At 32.3% G+C, this 27,803-nt stretch overlaps 1 protein-coding gene across 1 annotated transcript; it reads left to right on the forward strand.

Annotated features, from left to right (window-relative positions):
* The first annotated feature begins 144 nt into the window (after nucleotides 1-144).
* On the forward strand, nucleotides 145-25,913 carry LOC124357662 (apoptosis-inducing factor 1, mitochondrial). The gene is made up of 11 exons (XM_046809641.1): nucleotides 145-460; nucleotides 10,640-10,893; nucleotides 13,397-13,463; nucleotides 14,811-14,950; nucleotides 15,484-15,614; nucleotides 17,515-17,749; nucleotides 18,311-18,440; nucleotides 20,878-21,074; nucleotides 21,451-21,591; nucleotides 23,417-23,653; nucleotides 24,985-25,913. The coding sequence occupies exons 1-11, from the start codon at nucleotides 382-384 to the stop codon at nucleotides 25,189-25,191; spliced, it is 1,818 nt and encodes a 605-aa protein (XP_046665597.1). The 5' UTR covers nucleotides 145-381; the 3' UTR covers nucleotides 25,192-25,913.
* Nucleotides 25,914-27,803: the final 1,890 nt, after the last annotated feature.

Genomic DNA, 27,803 nt, shown 5'->3' on the forward strand with positions numbered 1-27,803 from the left:
TTAAAATGTACCATGAAACGATAAAAAGCTTAATGTGTTAATTATTGTACCTTTAACATTATGGTTATTGACTTTTATCACACTTATTAGAGAAGAGTAATTTATTACCTTGCAAAGGGTGTAAACACTGGGACAACCTGTCAGGGAATAACCTCAAATAAACTAATAGAAACTTCGGCTTCGGTCGACGGCCTTATGAAAAAAATATTGTTCTGGAAAGTTAAAATAACGTAGTTCTAATTTAATTTAATTGTGTGAATTAAGAAACAATAGTTGAATGTGTTGATATAAAGTTCGTTTATGGAGTGAAATATTTAATATATTTTGTTGTTAAAATATACTATCGGCATTTTGAGCTTTTTAGGTATTGCATGATTGACAATGTTTAGACCATTCCATAAGATTTTGAAGTTACCGATTAAAAATTTAACAAATAAGTATGAACTGGTGAGAGTGATCGGTAAGTTTTGGTTATTGTTATTGTTTGACACAGATTTAATTTGGGTTTGGTTTATGATTAGCATAAATATTGTAATTCTATACAATCTAGGTTAGATCTTATAAAAATATCTGTTCATAAGGAAATAATTACCTGGATATATCTTGTGTAATAAGTCATTCAAATGAGAATATTTTGGAATGTCAAATGCACTTACCTTTAAAGTATTTTTTAAGGTACTAAAAGGTTTTTCTTTGTGTTTGTTTAAACTTATTAAGATATATTACTTATTAATCTTATTTATTTGTTTGTTTTGTCAAATGACAAGTCATGATTTTGGCCATTTATGATAAGACTAGGAGAACTTTTCTACTGTTGCAGTATCAACTTCAATTTTTCACTTTTGGAAGAGCCTATGTTACAGAGTGGTACCAATAGGGTTAACATCCACACAAGCTAATCAAAATTGTATTGCTGCTCATCCTCCTGAGCACAAATATATATTTGATTTTCTTGGGTCCAAATGACAAATAACTTGGTTTTAGGGGGTATATTTATAAATATGAAGTTTTAATAGGGTAGATAACGTTAAGTGAACCCAGTGTTTTATATCAAAATTATCAGACAATATGTTATTATACCCACCGATATATTCAACCAATAGTAATTAATTTCAACAATAACTAAGTCATCTGCAACAGCTGTATACACTTTTATATTCTAAACAGAATTTATTCTATAAGTAACTTCTTTTGTATAAAAAAAGATAGTTAAATTGTGCAAACTATACAGAATAACACTTAAAGATTATCTACTGTTTCTTTCTTGGTTTCAAGATGATTGTTTTGTTTGTTACGTTTTCTTTATTACTTAAATAACATTTTGGGTAGAGTACGATAAGCGGACCCGGATTTTACTATAAAAATTATCTTGGGTAGGGTATTTAATTATTACACACATCGATATAACCAACCAATATTGGTATTTATTTACAATACCGTGACCATGAAAAATGGACTTTTTTTCAAGGGTTGGGCATTTATAGCCAAGTATTATTATCACAGGTGCATATAAACTGGGGGGAAAGTATATTATTGTATTATATTGATGCCTTTCGGGCATTATTGCGTTAAGGATGGAAAATAACTGACAAAATTTTGTCGAACAACACTTGGAGGGTTAAGGATCTGGGATTCGACTTTTGCAAGCTCGAGTTAATTTTTTTTCTAAAAGAGCAAGCAGTGCGCAGCGGGCAGGCATCGTTGACAGGATTAACGTACTAGTCAGCATCATTTCAGTAAAATTGCCAGAGGTACTGTCAAAAACAGAGTTTTCAGAGTATTTCGAAAAATCATAACTCCTTTGATTTTCGTTGCCGACGAATTTTTTCTTCACTATTGTTTTCAGGAAAAATTGTAGTTTTCAGGAAAAAAAAATGAACATACCTTTCCATGGTCACGTTATTGTAAATTGATACCCCAATATTAATTAATCTGAACAATTAACAAATCATCAGTACCAAATGTATACATATTTTCATATTTTAAACATAATTTTTATTTATAAGTAACTTCTTTTAAATAAAAAAAAGATAGTTAACTTTAGAAAACTTAACAAAATAACACTTAAGGATGATTTGCTGTGTCTTTTTCGGTATCAATATGTTTGTTTTGTTGTTACATTTTGTTTATTAGTTAAATGACATTTTTCCTGTCACCTGTCTTAATTTTATCGTTTGATTAATGATTATGGTTTCCTTAGTATTTATGACTCGTCATAATTGTTTAAACTATTTCTATTAATTTGAAACATGTGATTTTAATTTAGTTTTTTTAGATACATTGATATCGATTGATAGATCTGTTATTCGATATATATCAAGTATTGATGATTATATGCGAGATAAAAACCTGGTCCGCTTATCGTACTCTGATCGACATTTTTCCTGTTACGTGTCTTAATTTTTTGTTTGATTGAGGTAATTTATTTGGAAGATGTGACTTTAATATTTTTTATACTTTGATATCAATTGATAGTTCTGTTATTCGATGTATAAAGTATTGATGATTGTAATAAGTGATAAAAAAAGCGGATCCGTTTATCGTACTTTGCCCTTTTAATATTTTGTTGTTTTGTTTTTGTGCATTTTGTCTCGATATCTGTGTACTTAATGTTATCTGCGGGTGCAAATGGTAGTGTACCCTTATCTGTGTGCTCCGAGTCTGTGGTACAGTGCTTCATTAGATATTGTGTACTGCAGTTCGGAGTGTGCGTGTTTATCTGAATGTTTTATCGGGCACATTCGGAGTCTTCATTTCAGCTGAAACAAGATAATTGCATTTTTAATAGTTAAAATGTTTTTTTTTAATTAGTGTGTTTGTTCATTGTGCGGGCTTGTGTTGTTTTTAAACCGGAGGACTTTGATGTTCAGTTGTGATAAAAATGTTCGTAAATGTAGTAATATAAAAAGATTTAAAAGTAATTTTTTTAAATCTGCCAGTGTTGATTCATTTTTTGAATGGACTGGGCATGATATCGAGACTTATTTTGGTTTTTGACCACTTTAATACATCTGAAGCCTTAGAGACAACAGTATAATTCATTGAAGTTTGTAGTGTCAGCACATTCAGTGGTGGACTGGTGTTCTTTCTGGCCAAATTTGAAAGAAGAAAATACAATTGTGGCAGAAGAATTCAGTGACAGTGGGTTTTCAGGGTTATTGAAAGGCAGAGCAGGAAATTGTCCCTGTTGGAAATTGAACATTTTATTCCTTAAATTACATTAAAAACATAAAACCAATATTTAACAGTGACCAATATAAGCTCCATCTACAGCATGTTCTTCCTTGTCCCTGTAGAAAAACATGGTAAAGACACCCTGCTAGAGATTGTTAAAGCATGGGTTCTGCCATGTACAACAATTGTAAGCAACTGTTGGAAGGCTTATAACTGTCTTGAACGATGATATAGGCACATATCCATTTACCATGCAATTAACTTCGTTGACCCACATACCGGTGCCCATACCAACACAATTGAAAGACACTGGTGCGAGGTAGGGCAAATACTCCTTGTTTTGGTGTCCAGGGTACCATTTTGTCAGGTACCTGGCATTATTTCAAGGCTAAATACCCCCACCCATAAACCAGACTACACCACTTTTTTGTTGCTGCCGCTCAGTAGTAATGGTAAGTGTTCTCTATAACTAGCCATTGCTATATTATTATTGAGTTTTTACATGATTTATTCAGTTTTTTACACTTTGGTAAAATTTGTTTGCATTATTTTAAAATTTAAATTTCTTATTTAGCCCCTCTAGAATTTTATATTTTACTGATAGGTACTATATTGAGGGATGTTTCTCTTTCATTGACATCAACGCGGGCTACAAAAGCATTTACGGTCGAAGGCACTTGAGTCAACCTGATAACAACAATTCGATCATTCATTTGGGTTAAAATTTTACCCATTTACTATTATTGTTCATTTACGTATTCAAAGATGGTGGCACATCATATTACGTTACAATGAGGTTGAATTACGGTCACAAAATATCATGTGGCACCCCACATGGATTTACAACAAGGGAATATTGCTCCACACGTGAAAAGTAGTTTCAGTTCCATTTTTAATGTTCTAAAACTTTGTTATTTTTCATTTCACTCCATAAAACCTTATATTGTTTTGTTCAGGAGAATAGTAGTAATAGGTAAAAAAATAACGTTTTTGCCGGGTCAGCCGTTAATCTCACAATTACCAATAAAACATGTACATCGCAATTGTACTAGTGGCCATTACAAATGGGCAGTATTAGTGTCAGTAACAGTTTAATTTGTGGTAACCTATTACCGAAGAAACGGTTATTTCAGTAGCAGCTGGGCTGAATGATGAGAGTTCTCATATTGATTTTCTGGTATTAGGTTACTTTGTAACCAGTAACAGCCAGAGCGATTTCGTATAAGTAATGATGCTAGGAATGGAAATATTATGTTATGCAATGTTATTATGTGATATGAATAGGTTTAGTTTAGGTTATCATAAATATTTTACTAGCAGATAACATTTACAAGCACTTGACATACCTTTACAAACCTTTTCATGATCTGAGCTTGAACTTGGGTACTATTTTGAGGGATGTTTTTCTTTTTTCTCTATACTAAGCCTATACTGATGGCCAGAGGCATTTCCGATTAGTACTTTCTCAACCTCAAATCGCTTCAGCCATCAGTGCGGGCTATTGGCTTTACTATCAACCCATTCTAAAAGTAGTTCCTTTTAAAAGGGTTTTCAATAAATTTTGTGGCCTTCTGAAAGTTATTTAAAAAAGATTCAATAAAAAAAATTTTCTTTAAAAAATTACGTGTTTTCTTAAATATATATTGACAAAATTTCAAAATAGAGGCCATTTAAATATTTAAAAATCAATTTAATGTCATTGAGCCTAGTGATTTAAGTGTTTCCAACCTTAATATTCTCCTCGCAAATATGGTGGTGGCTCATAGTGCCTAAACTCATAGCGCCACAGAATTGGTTGAGTGCTCAAAGCCCCAACACAACCGAATAAACAATCGGCACCCATGCTCATAGTGTCAACATGCTGGAGAGTGGGGAAGCACTCGCTGGAGGAAATATGGTGGTGGCTCATAGTGCCTAAACTCATAGCGCCACAGAATTGGTCGAGTGCTCACAGCCCCAACACAACCGAATAAACAATCGGCACCCATGCTCATAGTGCCAACATGCTGGAGAGTGGGGAAGCACTCGCTGGAGGAGTAACCCGCCTTCCGTGTATCAACCTCCAAAGTTATAATTCCCAAAATAACCAGGCAAAATTGTTTCTGTTTGTTTGAATCGATATTTTAAAACCTATTATTGGTAATCCTGCAAAGAATCACGTTTGTGTAAATTAATTTCTGTGCGTATTTCTATATTTATAAAGTTTAAAAATAGATTGTCATTGTTATTGAAATAATAGTAGAACAAGTATTACTTATCACCAAATTATTGTAATTAACAATACTCAGTAATATTTTGTGTATTTAGTAATAACATAAAAATACTATATTCATGGTAAAGATCTGTGCAGAACACGTCATTTGATAATATAAAATAAGTTTACTTAACTACAAGACAAGACAAAAAACGAGAGGAAAAACAACAATATTTATTGATTCTCAATTCACCTTACTTCTGACATTCAGTCCACCTGTCAGCGGCCCATTCCTGAGCGTAGTAGCCTCGAACATTATATGTATATAATTATTTCCTTAATGTATGGATTCATAGAACAGAAATTTATTATATTCATTATATTTTATGTAGTTTAAAACGGTCAAAATATATTCCATTGTGTAGAATTAGGCCCACAACTAAGAGTTCCAGATCGAGAAGCATAAGAACACATAAGAAAAGATATCATAGCCTGTACCAGATAATTGTCTTTACCAAATAGGAATACTAAAAACATAATAGTATACAAAGTGTTTATTAATGTAATGGTTATAATCGGTTTCTAATCGGGTACCTTATGATTTATTAGTTAAGACAAAGATATGTATAAGACATGTTATATAGCATATGACTCTTACTCCATTTTATGACTATCACCTAAGCAACAATTTGTTATGATAAAATGTTCAACCCGAATATTTCCTCTTTGAGGAGGAATTTCAAGACAATCTGTATATTACAATATTTTCATAACATTGAAAACCGTAATACAGGGTGAGTCAATGAGACCTCCACATTTGTTTTATATTAGAAATTAAAAAATTTTACTACTAAATAACATACAGCATGGGTATTACTATGCAATTTTACTTTGTCAAACTCATTTTTGAACACCATATCCTTTAAATGATAACCTTGAGCCCGCTGACATTCCTCAAAACGGCTAAAAAGCCGCCGCCGAATACTTGATTCAGCAATTCTTGAGGAACTAACTTCCTCTGTAATACTTTGCTTCAGTTCATGCAAATTTTTCGGATGAGTTTGAAAAATCTTGAACTTCAAGTAGCCCCGTAGGAAAAAATTACAAACAGATAAATCTGGTGATCGAGCTGGCCACTGTATGTCACCAAATCGTGAGGTCAAACTATTCTTAGACCGGTCATGGGTAGGTCTGCAATGTGGGCAGTGACCCTGTCTTACTAAAAGTACAAAGCATCAATATCAGTATCCAGCCCCTCTAGTAATGGAATAAAAAAGGTTATTTAATATTACAACATACAGCGTAACCGTGTTTCCCCATCATCTTCAGAGTAAAACCAAAACATTGTCTCTGTCGTTACTACACTTTGAGGTAGACATGGGAATTACAGTTATTTGTCAATAACCTATCACCAAAATAACGTGGTTAGTTGGTATTACGTTCCAGTAACCTGTTACCGTGATAACATATTACCAGCCGACCAACGCTCGTTATTAACATCATGCTGTTACTGAACTGTTATTAAGTTGCAGTATGAGTTAGACTAAATCTACGTGTAGGGAAATATAGACAAATTATACGAAAATTAAACTAAGTCATTAAAATGTAATCGTAGATTACTTTAACCAATACTAATTATAAACTGGTTATTTAACATTTTCACTGCACAATACAATTATTGTTTAGTGTACAAAAATTTAACTAACTCACTACAATGTAATATTTAGATTAGTAGATTACTTTTAAATAGACTACACTTATAATTTTATTGATGATTAAATCAGAACGAACAATTGAATAAGTTAGGCTTTTTTAAATTTTTTCCAGAAACAAGTCTACATTTCTATTTTGGTAAATATGTTTTATTTATTTATCCTTATTTATTTCAATCTGATATTTTATTCCCTGTCTCCTCTCCCCCCGTAACATCCAGCTCACTCCACTACGTTATTGGTTTCTCAGTAACGTAATACCAGACAATCGTTATCAGAACTCCGTTCCTAGCCTCATCGCTACGGTAATAGCCTCGGATGTTTCTCAGTAATGAGGTTACTGAGTAACCTAATACCAGTGAGATGTTATGAGAACGCCAAATCATTCAGCCCACCTGTTAATGAAATAACGGGGTGGTACTGGTAACATGTCATCCTGGTAATAGGTCCATTATTCCTGTAATAATGATTTTACCCACACTAATACGTTATATACAGCCCATCTCTACTTTGATGTTATGTAAAGGCTTGGGTTGAAGCTATCTGGGGTTATGAGCACTTTAATAACTCCTTTTTGTTTTTTTAATATGGTCAGAAGGTTAAACGTATGTTTCATCAGACATAATCAACAGGTTGTAAAAATTTGAAAACTAATTTTTAATGTCAATAATTTATCACAGAATACAACAACTCTTCTGCCATAGTCTGGCTCGACTAAGTTCTTGCACAATTTGAATTTTGTAAGGATAAAAATGAAGGCCCTAGTGCAAAATCCTCAACAAGGATCTGTTTGAAAACCCTAGCTTGGTACCAGGCCTCCTGCTTTGGACTGCGAGTAACTACAATTCTCTCTCTTTCCACATTGTTTGGTGTGCGAACATTGTAGACTTCCCCAAGTTTTATTTTGGGTAGAGGCCATATTTCTAAATAAACTTACCCAATTTTTAATTGTTTTTAGATCTAACACCTGATGCTTTTTTGTATGATTGTGGGTATTAGTTAGCAGATTTGTCAACTTGGTCTATTCCATTATAAATGTATATTAGTTATAACCATAGGCCATAGTTATAAGAATGCCCATTGTAACAGCCCATTTTACTCTTACATTAATTCTAAAACGCAGGCGTCCAATTTATCGAACAATTCATTAATTACATTTCAAAAAGTATAAACTTTATAACAATAATAAATTATGTTTATACATTTTTTTTACATAATTGCATTGTACTTTTGAATACTATTAATTTCATCAAAGCATTTACAAATCTGTATGTTTATTAGGGTAAATACTTAGTATTTTAAGCGTTACAAATATGAAATACTAATTTAGAGTATCTAGTATTTAAAACGTGAACAGTACGGAAATACTGATTTCAAGTATCCAGTACTGTATTTAAAGCTTTACAAATACTGAAATACTATTTTAGAGTATCTAGTGTTTAAATACGTTACAGTATGTGTAACCAGTATTTGTACTCATTATCACTGAGTAATGGTATCAGAAGTAACGGTTACATGTATTTACCGAATTAGCCCATCTCTAGTCACGACATAATTCTTCGTTTGGCCACTCACATAAATATTTTTTTAACAATATTTCCCCTCCATGGTTCTTATTTAATAAATATGAACCAATAGGAGGTTGTGGTGCTATGCGATACCACCAAGTAGCGACTGGCTCATAGCGCCACAGAATAGACCAAGTGCTCACAGAGCCAACACAACCAAATAAAAAATCGCATCCACGCTCACAGCGCCTACAAATTACTGTGGCGCTATGAGCTATGACACTATGAGGCCGCACCCGCAAATATGGGTTTGTATTCTACCACCTGACCCAGAAATTAACATTGAAAACCAGTTTAAGTTGCTGTGAGGAATTGCTAAGTAGACAATAATACTTAGCAATGGATTTGTTGTCACATTTTTCATATTATTTATTTTTTTTTAATGCATTTAAACATTTTTATTGTAATTAAATAGAGAACATATCACACAATAGAAATTTGTTATTAATTTTTTGCCATATTGTATAACAAATGAAAAGTTACTTCAAAAAGTTTTGTTAGTAAAATTAGATTTACAGTTATGTACTTGTAATTAAAATAAATTATAGTGTAGGTTTCATACTAATTAAAATTGTATACGGTACTATATGTTGTTTGTTCTTCTTATTTGTTTTAAATTATTTTGAAATGATTATAAATAAAATGGTCAAAATTCTTGTGGTCTACATGTTTTTGGTTTTATTTGTTTAGTCATATACTATAACATTTTCTCATTTGATTTATAATATACACACATTTTATCTAATTAATTTTATCTAAATCAAACACTGAATATTTCATATGATACATTTCACATTTGTTAAATCTTATAACATTAGGTTGTAATATTACACTTTGAAAAATATAGAGCTCTTTTGAAGGATAGAAGTGCACAAAAGAAATCCAGGTACTTAGGTTGCAATTTTCTTGCCGTTTAACCCTTTTAGTGCCATAGGAATTTTTCAAATTGTGCTCCTCCAGTGCCAAGCACACAAGTGTGTACCTGCCTGTGAAAGGGTTTCTATTTCATTTTCCAATGTGTTGGTAAATTATTTGTTACATATTATTGTTATACTTAATTATACATAAAAAGTCAGTCTATCGGAATAAAATACTAAAAAAGCCATACTCAAATTAAAATATATTTTATTACAAATAAATTTACTACATGAAAAAGATTTATTTACCTTTTTATGGTAATTTAAAAAATAGCTGGGCTTTATTCAACAACTTTACTGTAAATACTATTAAGTTATGAACACTCAGTTAAAATTTTGCGGTAAAATGTTCACAACTAAAAATGTTGTAGCATTATAAACAAATGTTCTTATGTAAAAACAGTTTTTTTATCTGGACCTCCTTATTTATAGTGACAAAAAATAGATAGGATCTATTCAATCTTGTTTTCTGTGAATACTATTTCATATTGAAAATTTTCATAGTGAAATGTTCAAAAACAAAAACGTTATGACAATTTGGTTTTAATCTAAAAATTGGCACAATTGTTAAAGATGTACAAAACAGTTCAAGAATTGACAAAAAATGTAAAGTTCAAGAAAAAACACTAAAAGAAGTAAAAATAAACTGTAAATTATATCTTTTAAAAGTTATCAAAATGTTTTAAGTAGTTCTACTTACAAAAACAAAACATCAAAAACTTAGCACTGTTGAATGGACAAACTTCAGAATTGTCTTTGTAATATAGTAAAATAAGTATTCACTATAATAATGGGTTTTATTTAAATGAATTTATTTACAAATAAAAAAATGTTTCTAAATGAATAAAATGTTTATTTTTGAATTTTGAATTTTTTTGTTGACATCCGGAGAATCGGTTTTCTGAAGACCTGGACCATCTAGATTTTCATTAACCAGCTTGTACAAAAATAGTACTTCTTGAATTAGTACCTAAAGTAAGATTGGGCAAGTTTACTAATTACAATACTGTTTTTTTTTTTTTTTTTCAAAATTTCTATGTAATTTATATTATAACAATACTGGTTTTGTTTCAGATCAACAAAAATTGGTGCTTCGTTTCTATGCGGCAGGTAGTAAGAAGGACATAGAAAATGCTGTTGAAGAAAGGCCATTCTCAAACTTGATGAAAGATACTTCACCTGAAAGCCGTAAAGTTGACACTGAGATAGATAAACCAGAACCTCTAGTGCGAGGGTCATCTGGTGGTTCCTCTAGTAATGAAGGGAAGAAGAAACCAAATGTTATACTATATTTGAGTCCAGTGATTGCTGCGGCACTATTATACCAGGTTTAAATTCTAGTTCAATATTAATTAAATTAAATCAAAACAATATTTATATCAATATAATATATTTAAAAAAATGATAAGAGTACATAATTTATAATAATAAAGATATTTTTTAATTTAATGTATTGCAAAAAGAAATATCAAATATGTGTGTGTGTGTATATATATATATATATATATATATATATATATATATATATATATATGTATTTGATCACCTGCTAATATTGGAACAAATGTAAATAAAGAGTTCTTCAAGAATATATATATACAGGGTGACAATTAAGTCTGAAACCTCTTTTTAATTTTTGAACCACAATAGAAAGAAATACCAAAGTTCACACGTGCTTACTGGTTATAGTAACGCACACATCTGCCCAATTACTGACCGGATAATCCCTTTGGGGGACGGTCCACAAGGAGTCAGACAAAATTCTTAAATAGCAGCATAGGTCAAGTTTGGTATCAAATTAAAGGTCTTAGCAGAGTACGATGCCGCAAACCGGACTTCAAAAGGTGGATTCATGCAGTAGTTATAGCTATTTGAATTTTAAAACAAATGAACAATGTAAATTATTAAGTATTACAAGTAAACACCAATTTTTAAGTACCTGTGATCAAAGTAAGTGTTCAAAATGTTCCCTCCCATCGTCTGGCAATATCCTAGGCGGTTGTAAAAGCCATCCACTGCATTTTGAAGGTAGTCACGAGGAATATCTTGAGCTTCTTGGACTATGAGATTTCTTAGGTGTGCCAAATCTCGAGACTTAGTACGATAAACTTTACCTTTGAGGTATCCCCAAAGAAAAAAAATCCAGCGGAGATAATTCAGGGGAACGAGCAGGCCACTCTACTGCACCATGTCTTCCAATCCATCTGTGAGGGAATATTGTATCCAAGTATTCTCTAACAAGTAGAGCAAAGTGTGGTGGCGCACCATCTTTTTGGAAATAAATTCTTTGAAATTGTCGACCAAGAACAGCTTGTAGTGCAGGAATTATCTCATTTTGGAGCATTGCTAGATACGAGTCACCATTTAAATTACCATTGATAAATAATGGGACCACAATTTGATTTCCTATAATACCTGCCCAAACGTTAAGTTTCTGTGGATGCTGTGTATGACTCTCTTCTTTCCAGTGCGGATTGCTGTTGTCCCAATACCGACAATTATGTCTATTGACACTGTCATTCAACGTAAATATTGCCTCGTCAGAAAATCAAATATCGTTCAAAAGGATTTGTTTTCGGTCAATTCTATCCATCATTACTTCACAAAATTCGAGCCGCCGATCGAAGTCATCTTCGTTCAGTTCCTGAATCAGATGTACTCGGTACGCCTTGAAAGCTGCCTTTTTTAACACTTTTTTTCTGACTGACTCACGAGACATTTCATGAGTTTCTGCAGCAGATCTAACTGATTCATTTGGATTCTCGATGAAAGACTGAAGAACATCTAATGATGCGGCTTCACCCGTCACTGTTGTTGGTCTTCCAGTTCTGACACGATCGTTAACGCTACCAGTCTCTACAAAACGGGCCACTGTCCTTATTACTGTAGACTTAGAGATAGGATAGATATATCTCTGAAAAAGTATCATTGAATAAATTTTTAACTGCTTCATATGATCTTTCATTATCTCCCCACCCACGCATCATTAAAAGAGTTATCCTTTCACGCTCACTAAGTGACATACCGGTAAATAAACAAATTAATAACCAATTTTAAAACTTGTTAATGACTGAAAATTATTCCATCTGCATAACTAAACCCCTGAAAGCTTCAGTGCAACTGAACTGTTACCTTCCTAACAAAATACAGATAACAACGGTTGCAGTCAAAGTTCACTCTTTGGGAAAACCCAAAGAGCCACTTTCACATTCTACAGTAGTTGTGTTATTGGTAATAATTATTGATTCCTGGATTCGATTACTACATTGTCAGATGATGGGAGGGGAACATTTTGAACACTTACTTTGATCACATGTACTTAAAAATTGGTTTTTACTTGTAATACTTAATAATTTAACAATTGTTCAATAGTTTTAAATTCAAACAGCTATAACTACTGAATGAATCCACCTTTTGAAATCCGGTTTGCGGAATTGTACTCTGCTAAGTGAGACTTTTAATTTGATATCAAACTTGACCTATGCTGCTGTTTAAGAATTTTGTCTGACTCCTTGTGGACCGTCCCCCAAAGGGATTATCCGGTCAGTAATTGGGCAGATGTGTGCGTTACTATCACCAGTAAGCACGTGTGAACTTTGGTATTTTTTTATATTGTGGTTTAAAAATTAAAAAAGAGGTTCCAGACTTAATTCCAGTCACCCTGTATATATATTTAATTAAGATTTAATCACAAAAAGTTCTTGTTTCACCAGGACTCAAACTCGGATCTCTTACTTGTGGGGCAAGTATGCACTCATCTTATACATACATTTTAAAAAGGCTTTGTATTTAATTACAGGTTTGTATAACTTAATTCATTGTTTTTTTCAGCTTTGGGTCACGTTTTCAAGTCGTAAAGATGCTGAGTCCGTCACTGTAAAAGACAGTAAAAGAAAAAGTGAGTTTTTGTGCTATGTAGTGTGTAGTTTATAACTGACGCGTCAGTTTCAAAGTGGGGTTTAAACCAATTTAAGCTATAATTTGTTGTTATAGCAAGTTTTATCTACATTTTAAAATGTTTATGCCAACATCCTTTTGATTTTGTAATTTATTGTTCACAATATTTAAACTTGGCTCAAGTAAACATATGCATGTCAGAAAATAGTATGAGTTAATTATTATAACTATCAAAACAGTTTTTTAAATTGCAAAGTATATCAAGTAAAGAAATAAGAAGTGTTGCCAATTCTAACAACAGTTTAAAAAAAGTGTTACATAAGATAATAGGGCTTGGCTATACAAGCGAGCTCTGATTGGCAGAATCAGTCATTTCACCACTACCCATATAGCGACGAAGCGCAATGAAGCTGGCCAAATGCGGTGGGAGTGCATATGCTCATTAATGCTGCCCTCCCTGCCACCTCTTAGTCATGATCTGACACCAGCCCCATCCTGGTTAAATAAGCTAGAGTCGCACCCAACTCGCCTCATGTATATTGGTGGCTGCACTACTCAGTGACGCACTAAACAGAATAATAGTGAAGCCTGATATAAAATATCTAATCTATTAAAAAACTGTTTATAGTTTGAATTAGTGTATAAATCTGAGTGAAAACAAAAATTCTGCATAAAACACTCTTGATTTTTTAGCGAAATTTTAACTGGCCTTCAAAGTTGCCGCCCTGGTTATGAAAAGCTGTTATATGCCTTCATGGAGACTTGGTAATAAATCTCTCCTCGGTGATAAGGATAGGGCACCTGTACAATATGTGTTGCATGATCCTGTGTGTCTCACCACTGATATGTGCGAGGATGATGTGGTTATTGTTTTAAGGGGCACCAACAATGTAAACTCAAAAAAATTTTGTTAAAGAATATTGAAACTGGTATAAAAATGTAGTGCAATCTATGATATTTGTGTGTACTATACCCTACTGTTATGGCATAGCCTAGTTAAATCACAACATCCACATAATAAACAAGTCTATTACCAAAACACTTTTTGAACATTGGGTGGTTGTGTTTGAAATCAACAAGGTTTTGCGAAAAGGGCTCTACACACGGCAGGGGCTGAACCTGAGTAGATTTGGTAAAATAAAGACTTACACCATTTGTTTGGCCATAAGTATTGCAAGTCTAATAAAAACTGACAAGGAATTTTAACTCTATTGTATAGCATAAATATAGTTAAATCATGCTTATCTTGTTTGTAAACTCTTTAAATTTAAAGAAAATTGTAGGTTCTTTGCAGATATATGTGGAAAATAAACAACAAATGGTAACATTACTTTGTTGTAATGTATAGAAAGGAAAGAATGGACCATACAAAAGCTGCCACCTTCATCTGCAGATATTCCCAGTCAAGTGCCTTACTTGTTGATCGGAGGAGGCACCGCATCCTTTGCTGCTTTCAGAGCTATCAAGTCTAATGATCCAACTGCTCAGGTACTTTACTGCCCTTTATTCTCATTTTATCGCTGTGAAGTAACTGCATGTATATTTTTAAAATACCAATTTTAATTGTGCATTCAATTTTGGGACATTTTAATATGATCAACAGCGTAATCGAAAAACTTGACTGAACTTGTGTTTTCTAATATATAAAATATTGATCTAGGGTAAAAAGAATTTACAAAATTATAACAATTTCTGACTAGATTTGATTAAGTTGAAGATAATTGGTTAGGTAGGGCATAAGTATGAAGGAAAGAAATGCCCTCTTGTTTGCCAAGTAACTTTTAAATTATCAGTAATGATTCTGGGAACACATACAAGTTTCAAATAATTTTTAAATTATCAGAGGGTTAGTAATATTGTTCATAAAACCTAATGTGAATATTTTTATAAACTAAATCAGACTTTATATCATTAGAACACCACAAGCTTCAAACTATAACTTTCCCATAATTTTGGTCACAAAAACCATTTACTGAATGTTGATGTAATTTACAACTATTACAGCCTTGTCACTGTTACAGATTCTAGTGATCTCAAATGAACCTTATTACCCATACATGCGGCCACCTCTTTCAAAAGAAATGTTTTACGACGAAGATCGAGAATCCGTTCGTAATCTCAAGTTCAGACAGTGGAATGGTAAACAGAGAAGGTGAGTACTTATTTAAAGATTTCTGAATAGTTCAATTTCATCTCTTTGAGTAAATCTATTATTATTGATACTATTATATCAATGATTTTACACATTTAAAGCAATTTCATTGCATCATTAAATTTCAACGAATAGATAACAAAACAAATCTGTAATTTAGTACATGCAATAAGGAGATTTAATTTTAAAAGCTGTAGATCGTCCCCATGGCAAAAATAAACTGTGGAATATTAAAACTACAGTATCAAATTAGGTTCTATAATGTGCAAGAATCATTTTATTTTACTAAACTTAAGGGAGTAATCTATAAATAAATTAATAGGTTTGCATGTTTCCTATGATTACTGAGTAGAGTGCCTGGCACAAGAGGTCAATCAAGGTCAAGGTTGATTAACCAAACTTCACCAAAAACACAAAAGTGGTTGAATACAAGTTTAAATATGATTTCCCGCCTTTCCCCTCCCAAATATATCTGAAGGTACCTCATTAAGTACTGTGAAGTTTTGGAATATATTCATTTTTTTGACTCTGATTCTAGAAGGGTTAACATAATCAAAGGGTTTTATTTTTACTCATTCCACGATTTAATGTTGATATGACAGGTGACATCTGTATCAATTAATTGGCATGATAAAGATAACAGTGAAGGCAGGTACCTAATGAACAACCACCATTTATTGTGGAATAACTTTTTAAAACATTCATCATAATAACTGTTTACCGTAACCAACGTCTAAACAGCTTTGCAGCACTGCACATGTTTACAAGAGAATAATAGCAGGTGGACATTCGTGGCCTAGGACAGTAGTGCATCACACATGCACAGTGAGTGATTTACTCTTCTATTCATTTAAATCTTAGATAAAAATTGAATAGAAACTTAATACATAAAAATAAACAAAATGTAATTATTACAGTGTAGCAGTACCTGTAAATCCATATACATAAAACAAAGTCGGCTTAGCTACACCATTTATTACTCAAGAATGGCTGTTCAGCACATATTAAGTAAGCTTGAGGTAGAAAATTGCACTGATAATTTTTTTGTTTGATTTCACTTATACTTTGAGGAGGAATTAAAATTAAACCTTGGGGTCCTCAAATTTTCAAACAGTTGCAAAATATTAGAAATGAAATGAGTCTTTTAAGTAAAGTAATTTTCTGCCTTCCTTCTAGTATAGTTTTTAAAGCTATAGTTTAATCACGGATATACAATACAATGTTTATTTTCGTACAATTACCAATTGTCGATTTCATGTTACTAATAAAATCAATGTGTGAAAGCCATCTTCTCTTTTCCTGCCAACCCATTACCAATCATCTTCTTTTAGGTTTGTTTGTCTTGTATAATAATAAGACCAGTTATAACCAATTGCCTCTTAGCATCATGAGCACATTCAGAGCATCTCTGAACACTGAAAAAAGTAACATAGAAATGAAGTGTTGTGTGGAGAATGCTTGCTTGTGTGGAAAATCCATCCACGATTGCTCAGGCTATAGTATGTGCCAATGCGACTATTGGCAATATTAATTATGCGGGGGTCTGTGCAATGTTCGCATAGTGTGTAAGAGACCTCAGTTGTGAGATGAAGTCGATTCAACTTTCATTAGTGGCATGACTTAATAATAATGTACATTAGCCAGCAGCAATACCCTATTTTAATACTAGCAATGGTATTTGGCCTTTTTGAACCTAGCTGTATTTGAAAAGTGTAGTTGTAATACAGTTTCTTACTTTCTTTTATATATATTTTTGAAGTGTATCACAATTTGCCGTTCCCTGAAATCTACTGCACTGGGATATAGCCATTTAAGCCCTGATATGTGTGTGTGTGTGTTAAAAAAGGTAATTGTTTTGTATAATGGCAAAGTATTTTTATAATCTTACTGTTGTCTTCAGTTTGTTTTATGAACATGAAGATTTCTACGCGGACATAAACACTCTGATGTCAGCCAAGAATGGAGGCATTGCGGTGGCCAGGGGTTGGTCTGTCACTAAGTTGGACCCCCAGAATCGAAAGGCTTTCCTGGACGATGGCAAGGAAATCTCCTACAGAAAGTGTCTCATTGCGACTGGAGCCAAACCAAAGAACCTGCCAGTGTTTGAGGAAGCAAGCGATGAAATCAAAGAAAAGGTTGGCTGACTTCATTCACTCTTTATTGTATGAGAAAATAGGAAATATCCTTTTTAGTTATAAATAATGAAGTGTTTTATAAGTAAATAACAATCTTCCTTCCACTTGATGCAATCAGTAGAACTTAACCTTGTCAGTTGGTGGTTTCACTAAACTAGACTTAATAATACTGGCTGTCAGGATTACATAGACTACTTCACAATATTATGTAAGTATATTGTCTACAGTATTAGAAGTCCTAGTTTATTTACAAGTTATACAAATTTAATGTAACCTAATGCTTTTTGATAGTTTTAGTTCAGTTGCTTTGAATTAATTTGATGTCCCAAATAGTGGGATATGGATTAGTGAGAAGTGAAAAAGGAAGAGATCGAGAGAGAAAGTTTTTAAGCAATAAGGCCTTGTGATTATAAATTGTTAACGTAAAAATTTTATAGTCTTAGAAATATATTTTCAGCTGACGCTAATATGACGCCATTCATTGTATCTATGTGTACAGTCTGATGAATAAAAAGCATTTTGATTTGTTTTGAACTAAATCAATAATGCATTTCCTTCCAGGTGATGCTTTACAGAAACATATATGATTTTGAAGAGTTGGAAGATATTATGCATGATGGAGCTAAATCAATAGCTATTATTGGAGGTGGATTCCTAGGCAGTGAACTAGCGTGTGCCTTGGCTCGCCGAGGTAATTTTAGTCCTTATATCCTGATAGACAGACTGACCCTATACAACAGTTTGTCTCTATATATCTCTTGATTGTAATTTTTAGTATGTATTTCATATTCTCAAAACTAACTTACCTCAACATCCAAAGGAAATTGGATTGTTTATTCAAAGAAATAGATTGAAATTCATTAATTATTGGGGTTAATTGATAAAAATGTACATATTTAATCGATAGGCAGTTTTTTAATGCTTAAATCTCGAAAATAACTGAAAAGATTGTGTTCCTAAAATTCCTTTAATATCTTAAAAAAAGTGTTGATCTTGCATAGTTATTATTTCATAATTTTAAATCTCATATGTTTATTAAAATATTAAAATTAAATAATAATGTTCTATGTATAATAGACTATAACAACAACAGAATCACAACACAGTGGTAATAATCAAATCTGTAGTTGATTTTTCTGTAACTGGCAGACTGGTTTAAGGTAATTTTCAGAATTTTTAATAACAAATAAAAAAAATGTAAACCTATAATATGAATGTATTTATGGCAAAAACATCAATAATTTGTTAACAATTAAATAAAGAATACTATGCTGTTTAACTTAAATCCTTAATATAAATATTTCAAAATTTCTTTATGTAAACTTTAAAAACTGGTTGTAAAAAATGAAAAGATGATGGGGTTATACCTCAGAAAGATAGTTATGTGAATAAATTCATAATGCTAAGATAGCTAAACCTTCTAAATTTATTCTAGTTTAAGAAAATGATAGAATGTAAAATGAATGTAAAGAAAAACAAGACCAAGTGCTGCTGACAAAAATAGCATTAGTTACTATGGAGAGACGATCAGACTAGTTTTTGGCGACCATCACATCATAATAAACATAAAGAAACAAATTAAAGCATCACACTTTTCAGCTGTTTATCAAGTTTCCAGTGATGTATAAATTATATAGTTTTCAACCGTACAAGTGCTGTAATTTGTGGCAACAGCGAATTATGAAAATCAACACATAATCCGTTGATGCCTGTTCAAGGGACTGAAAGACCAAAAACTCTTAAAACAAGAGTAAACTAGTGGCATTTCATAACTGTAACTTATTTTATTTGAGTTTCAAACATTGTACTAAAATCATAAACACATCAGTTATACCAATAATCTTTGTATTAATGGTGAAAAATAATGTAATTTGTTACCAAAAGAAAAACAAACTGGTACAAGAATATTCTTGGAATGTACAGAATGAAGAAACATTTCTAGAAGTTTTTAACATTGCCACCTTTCCAGTTATGGATTCTAGTGACTGTTGAGGGTGACAAGATTGGTTGCAGAGGTGGAGATTTCTCCAAAATACATTGCTTTATCAGTACTTGAATAAATCTCACCATATATATATAATGCATCTTACAATCCCTTTGTTAAAAGCTGCAAGCTTCTGAGCTTCAGCTTGCAGAAACAAGATATTGTTGAATTCTTTCATTGTGTACAACCAATTACTTAAATGCTTGTTGTTATGATTAAGCTCACTTGGAAACAAGAGTCGGTGTAATAGCACTCAATGGGTTGCTACTGTATCAGACTTTGCCCAAACAGACTAGAGTTGCTTGAACTCTTGTTTAGCTAAACAAGATAAGGCGTAAGTTGAAGATATCTACTAATGATCATTATGATATATTTCGTGAGCATTTGTACATATCCTTGTTTTTAAAATTATCAAGAGAGTAGCACTACCCCAAATTCCTTACATTCCCCAAACATTACACTTTCATTTAACTCCAGTCTTTTCAGTGTTGGTAAAGAAGTTTTCATAATCAGGTTCATTCAGAGATAACTATTTTTTTTAATAATTGTTCTTTTGCTCTAAAAAGTTCTTATTACAAAGTGTATGTACTCACATTTTACCATTGTAGAGAATTCATTTAATAATAGGAAATACTATTATTAAATTATCATTATTAAAGCTTCTCTTTCAATGAAAATGGACTTTAGTTGATTGTTTAAACTAAACCAAAAGAATGAATTCTTTAATTTTAATCAATAAGTTCTGAACTGAAGCCATATTATTTCAACATGAATATACTTTATCCAATTTTATCTCAGTTAGAAATTTTTCTTCAATACCTTAAACACAAAGGCCTAGTTTTATTGTAGACTTCAGATCAATAAGTTTTTATTTTCTATGCAGCTAGAGCAATTTGTTATTATGTAAAATAAAAGTTTCACCAGCAAAGATGGCATGATGTATTATGTCAGGCTTTTAGCTACAGGATTGGTAGAACAATATTTAGCCACTTTCACTAAACAGATAATTTAAAATTATGAAATTGTTGGAAAATTAGGAAAGGAATTTATAAACGGGTCAAAGTAGTGTTTTATGTTTTGTTTCTTTGCATAGCTTCTCAGTTATTTTCTCAGTCAATATCCTCTAAGCTAGTAAATGTTTCAGGCAAGCCGTACGGACTGACAGTGTACCAGATCTTCCGAGAGGATGGGAACATGGGTAAGGTGCTGCCAGAGTACCTCAGCAAGTGGACAACTCAGAAAGTGAAGAAGGAAAATGTCCAAGTGATCAACAAGGTGGAGGTGTCCAATGTGGAAATGAAAGATGGGAAAGTTATTCTCAAACTCACCAATGATCATCAGGTAGGTCCTCTGATCATCATAGAGCTTGTCGTTTTAAGATGAAATGCTAGTTAGCCGTCGGCTGTACTTCTCAGGCTCTGCTTTTAACATAGGGCTAACATTTTAAACTAGTCTCTATGTTTGTATTGAAAAAATACAATTATCTTTGAATATCAATTTTTTATAATTTATATTCAGTATAGATTTTCACGTAATAAACTCTACGTTGAATATAAATTATAAACAGTAGTAACAGATAAATCACCTATAGCTCTTGATTGTGTAAAGAATTATCGTAGTCTAAATCATAAAACTATCTACAACATATCTTTTGGTTTCTCAATGGTATTTCATAGTGGAGAACGCAATGAAAGACTCCACTTGTGTGTTTGTGCAGGTGGAGGCTGACCATGTTATAGTTGCAGTGGGGGTGGAGCCCAATACTCAGCTGGCTAATACATCAGGACTTGAAGTCGATCCAGAAGTGGGAGGGTTCCTGGTCAATGCAGAACTAGAAGCCAGATCAAACCTGTATATTGTAAGTTCATTTTGGGTCATTTAAAGTACATGGTTTAGCAATATATTTTGTTTTTATTGTTTACATGGAAGAATAAAACATATTTACCTGTTATAAAATTTATTTTTTAAATTGGGCTTATTTAAATATAGTCCTTTCTAAGAAAACCCAAAAATAAAATCTGAATTAAAAAATTATTATTATTAATATTTCATATATTGATAACAAAATAGAGCATTAAATGGTTTGAATTCCTCTACAATTATATGGTAATAAATATGAACCTACATGACATATCAATAATGTATCAATCAATGTTGTCTCCCACAACAGTATATAATTTTCTACTTCACACAATCAGTTTTCAGATTCAATAACTTGTAATAGTTACAGAGATATGTGCTGACATTCTTGTTTAAGCAGGTGTATCAGATAAGCAGATTCACTGTTCAGATGTTCAGTGATATTGTTATACTTTAGTGTTTGTCCCCCTCTATCAAAATTCTTTGTACATGTGACACTGTTTTAATGAATTTTAAATATTACGTTATGGAACCATAAGTTGAAGTTCTTTGAAAAAAAAACCTACATACATGGGGAACAAATTTTTAAAATACATCCCACAAAACATAAAAACTGAAAGTGGCCCTAAGTTCAAAAAAATCTAAATGAGTACCTGATCAACAAAGCCCTCTATTCCATTGAGGAACTATCCACCTCTCTTTATAGTTTCCAAGATGCTTGCAATTAAGTACTAGCTGTACTTAACATTGTAAATATTATTTAGGTAGTATATATAACTTTGGCATTATTCATTGTAACACATGTGCATAAAAATGAATAATGAATTTTGAATTGAATTGAATTGAATATGCAACAAGTCTTTTATTATAATTTGTTTAGCTAATGGTATATGATTCCTAAGGCTAGTATCATGTTACGCACATTTTCCAACCCCTGCACCGCTTTTTGGTGGATAAAATATTTTCTATCCATGCTATAATGTTACAAATGTTTAAAATGTAATAAATAGTAAATGATTTTATTTTTCCCTAAGATGGTAGATTTTATTGTATGATGATGGCTTATTACTAATACAAAATAAACCTTCAGTATTTAAGCTTTAAGTAAGTATTAATTCTTAAACCGAAATAGTTCACATTCAACCCGTCAGGAAAATAGCGGTTCATCCTAGGTCCACCCAATATTTTTGCAAGGGAAATATCGCTCTATTAGACCGCTAGAGGGTGTTTTTAGAAAGGAAAAGGCTTTTAAAAGAAACTGTATTATTACAAGGCAAAACTAAGTTAATGAAATAATGGTTTACCTATTAACATTACATTTTTTGTTGGATTTACACAAGAATAATGAAAAAAGACAACGTTGATAATGTGAGAAGCTTAATGATGTGTCAACATATCTGTGAAAGTTGATATTATGTATTGCCAATATGTCATTGTCAAAAGCATGACTCTACTAGTTGCAATATATAACTGTAACAATGTTACAATCTTGAACAAACAAACAACCTTGTATGAACCCTTCCCACTATAACTGTATTTATATGTATAACCATGACAGTTATAAATCATAAATACACTAAGAATATATAGAGTATTACTATACCACTATATAATATCACAACTGTATAAACACATAACACTAGGTATACAAAATAGTGAATCGGATCGTTGAAAAAACAATGTTACAGCTGATAAAACTATGCCTAGCCATGCTGTTTTCCGTAATGAGGGTTAATATAAAGTTTAAAGATCAAATAATTTAAGTTAGCTTATCAAATTGAATTATATTATCATACAAAATTATGTTTTTTGCTTGTAATTAGGCAGGAGATTGTGCATGCTTCTACGACGTGAAACTGGGCCGACGTCGAATTGAGCACCATGACAATGCAGTTGTATCCGGCAGACTGGCAGGTGAGAACATGACTGGAGCTGCCAAGCCATACCTGCACCAGTCCATGCTGTGGTCAGACCTTGGACCTGATGTGGGTTACGAAGCTATCGGCATTGTCGATTCCTCTCTGCCCACCTTCGGTGTTTACGCCAAGCCAGACAAACAAGTGAGTTGGCAAATTTGACCAACAGGATCTGTATAACCTGCTTGTTTTCAAACCAATTGTTAAATTTATTTCTGTTGTTTATTAAAAAGCAGCCATTATATAACACACAATCAATTAGTAATTAAATAAATAGCTCAGTTTACCTTACAGATGATTTTTAACCATTCAGCAGAAGAGATGACATAGAGTGCTACTATATAGAGCAATGATTTTTAAAGTGACAGAATACTTTCCCCACATAATATGCACCAATTTAATTTTTATTTCATGTAATCTTAGAATATTATAAATTAATAACGAATACAAACACTTAGTTAACTTATGAATAAAGGGTTATGAATGAATCAGAAAGAAATATTTTTACTGTTTAAAAAGAAACATGTTGTGAGGTATTCAACTGTAAATGTTTACATGTGGTAACCATTAACGAGACAAAATATGTTAGATAAAGTTCACTTAAGAGGTTATTTAGTAAAATAACTTCAAAATTAATGTCAGTTGATATATGCCAAAATCACAAAAAAAACTCCTTTGATATTTTGTAAAACTCCTAACAACTGTAATCTCCAGGCGAGGAGCTCCCCCGTACACACTTGTGAGTTGCCACTGATGAGAGGAGTTAATTGAGTTCTCACCGTTGAGCAGTAATGAACAAAAACAGAACTCCATTGTTCTATAGCAATGCCAGAGGCTTGTTAATGGCAGATTCCGGGTTAATATTCACTTTTTTTTTTAAGTAGCAAACAAAACAGCTTGAAAAGTATGATGGAAGTGGTTATCATGGAGATAGTTCTGTTATTAGTGTAGTTTGACAAGCAAAACCCATTCGTTTTCATTTTGAATGAATACCTGTTGTTTGTCACAAAAAATTACTGTAAAAATAAATTTGTTGAAATTTATTCATCGGTGTTTCAGATGTGTCAATCCATAAATCTACTTAACTCAGAAAATATTGTTTTCGAACAAAACACTTTTTTTCACTTTCTTCCATTAAATTCTTTTGGTAATTTATTTAAAATGGAACTATTATGAGATTTCCAAGTAAGGGACTTGGAAATAAATACTTTATATGCGCACAAAAACACAAATTAATTATAAATCATAATTAGTGTGTATTTTTTATCTCAATTCTTCATTGGAATAAATAATGCAGGGGAATCCTAATATTCGTAGTTTCCCATATCCACACCTGAATACACACTAAATCAAACAAATATTGGTTCTATACCCTTCTCTTGTTTAGTATTATCTCCAATTATATATTGTTAATAAATTATAAATGTATTACTCAAGCAATGTATAAAGTCCAATAATAACTATTTTGATTTCAGGAAGAGGGAGGAGAGGAAAACCCAGTATCTAAAGAAGACTATGTTAAGGGTGTCATATTTTACTTGAAAAATGATGTCATTGTAGGAATAGTCTTATGGAATATCTTCAATAGAATAGGTGTTGCTAGACAGGTAAGCTGCATAATACTGATTTGTAGCCAATGCTTTAGTTGTAGGTACAGATTTATAGTACAGACTATAATATGAACTAAACCCCTGTTATTCTGGTGTCTTTGGAAGCTGTAATCTGCTTGATTACTGAAAATGGTGAATTATGGAGCATTGTTTAAAAATACCAGCAAATAAGTTTCAGACGTTCTTGAAACTGGGGACTGTCCGTAATCTGGCTTGTGTTTAGTGGTACCAGTTAACCCTCCAGGCATCCATCATATTTTGTGGAATACACGTCTGTTTTGTCAGGTTTAGCAGAACTCTCCTTGTAAAATATATAAGAGTACAATTTTTTACGTAAGCACTGTTTTCCATACTTATGGAGCGGGTCGGTTTACAACGAAATCTTTGTTGGATGGAGCACCTTCTTAATGATTGACAAGGTGATAATCAAAGCAGTAAAACCACACAACCAATACCGGTAGAAACGTGAAATCTAATGGCAGTGTAGTGGGGGACTGGCCAAGAGTGGCTGGCTGATCTTGAACAGACGTCACGTCACACAATGCACAATCGGTTCTTACTTTAAAAATTACCCACGTATAACAAATATTAATGGTAACTAATATATAAATTATTGTATGTAATTTTGTATGAACTAAGCTTTCAGGCTGTGTATTGATAAAAAACCCCTGCCTATGACACAAAATTAAGATGCTCCACCTTTGGTTCAATATCATACTACATCACTTAAACCTAAAACATCATGAGCAATTGATGAAGTGTTCTCAAAGCCATTAAAAATGTGCAGTAACAAACTTTCTGAATCTCTAACCTACCTCGTTACATGTTGTTTAAAGTAGGGAAATTCCCTGTCTCTGTGAGACTGGCTAAACTAATACCTCTCTTTAAGCAGGGCAACACTATTAAGGTGAACAGCTACTTACATCTTTTACAAAATGACATGCTCACAATTTTTAAGCTCAGATGTGTGTGAATATATGTTGATGCCATCTTGCTCCACGTTGGTAGTCAATTTGTGTAAGTTCAGAAATGTCTGCACCTCGTTAAGACATTTTGATGTGCATTGGTTATTGCCACATGTTATTTGCCCCAATTTAAATAACCTTACTTTGGTAATCCCAATTTATAAGATGTCGACATGTGTGTTGTCCCATTTTGGTGTAGTAAATTTTTAAGATGTCATAATGTCCCACAACATTGTTGGTATAAATTTTATACTGAATCTATGTACGTGATGTCAAATTAAAAAAAATCAAACTTGCATAGCGTGTTTCATAAGAGTTTAATTATTTATCTTAGTATATACTCACCTTATATATTTTTAGGTGTATTAACACTAACTTACTAGTAAGAGAAACATTTTATTATAATGAGTTAGTTCCTTTGTTCAACACGTGATTGTGCAAGCGTAATAGTTCTTTTATAATTTATTTATAATACAACTCCTCATAGGGAAATGTTCCTCTTATACTATGTTATCGAAACATACACCAATTCACTTTCCATTTCACTACAAAGCAATAAATGAGACAGGTTTGTGCTTGCACATTAATTTGAGGTGTTTTTACTCACTAAGCCTATTCAGAAATGAGAGCTGTGCAGGGTGGGAGCGGGATAATAAAACTTTCAATCTCGGACCCAAACTAATATGTTTAACTTTTAATATATCAGTTCATACTGTTATAAAATACAAAATTCTTTTGTAACTGTTACAATGTAATTATCTGATTTTACTCCAATATAAAGTTAATTTAATATGATATGAAGCCCTCCAATTTGGTATGAACCTGTTTGAAAATTTTACTGCGCATTGTCAATCTCTTAACAATCACTCATCATTATGGTTTCATAAAATGTTGGTCTTTAATAACAGCCATAATAAGTTTTGTGGAATTTATTTGAGATAAACTCAAGGTGGCAACATAACACAACAGTACTACTGAAAATTTCATCAAAGGATTTTTTTCCTTTTCTATCAACTTAAAAAGTTAAGAGAACTTGGTTTTTGTGGTACAATGGCAAGATAGTTCTACAGCTATATGACTGACTGGTGACAGGTGGTTAAGCTATGCAACTCAGAGTGGGGCATATCCTGTCCAATAATATCTAGCCCTTTACTGATTTCTTGTGGTGTGCCACAAGGTTCAGTATTGGGCCTTGTCACTTCCGGTATGGCGACGAACAGTAAAGGCGGCTGCCTGTGTGGTGCGTGCAAAATTTTAATAAAAAATGAAGAAGAAACGTTGTTATGTGAAGGATTGTGCAAAATGTTGTATCACGCGAAATGTGTCGGTATCACAAGTAGTGAATATAAAGCTATCTACAAGATGAAGACGAAAGTTCGTTGGATATGTGACAAGTGTGTTTTAAGGTTAAACGTGATGAAAAAAATCATGCTGCCAGTGACAAGGAGTATTTTAATCTCCGTGATTTAGTTGAAAACCTGATGGGGTTAGTAAAAAAACGTTGTAAATGATAATGTTCAAATTAACAAAAAACTGGAAGAAGTTACATTACAGGTTAGCTCAGCCAAAGGGAAAAGTAAACAGAAAGTCGAGAATATAGTACTGGAAGTTGAAAAAATTCATCTCGACAACAGGAATATTGAGGAGATTACGTCTTTGGAAAGGAACGAGTCGTTGAACCAAAAAAGAGTACTTCGTCCCACCACAAGGTCAAAGAAC

The sequence above is a fragment of the Homalodisca vitripennis genome, chromosome 3, assembly GCF_021130785.1.
Source record: "Homalodisca vitripennis isolate AUS2020 chromosome 3, UT_GWSS_2.1, whole genome shotgun sequence".
NCBI lineage: Eukaryota > Metazoa > Arthropoda > Insecta > Hemiptera > Cicadellidae > Homalodisca > Homalodisca vitripennis.

Coding starts and splice junctions, on each gene's coding strand:
- LOC124357662 (XM_046809641.1), top strand. CDS start 382: ATGTTTAGACCATTCCATAAGATTTTGAAGTTACCGATTAAAAATTTA. Junction 461..10,639: donor TGAACTGGTGAGAGTGATCG/GTAAGTTTTGGT, acceptor GTTTTGTTTCAG/ATCAACAAAAATTGGTGCTT. Junction 10,894..13,396: donor CTGCGGCACTATTATACCAG/GTTTAAATTCTA, acceptor TGTTTTTTTCAG/CTTTGGGTCACGTTTTCAAG.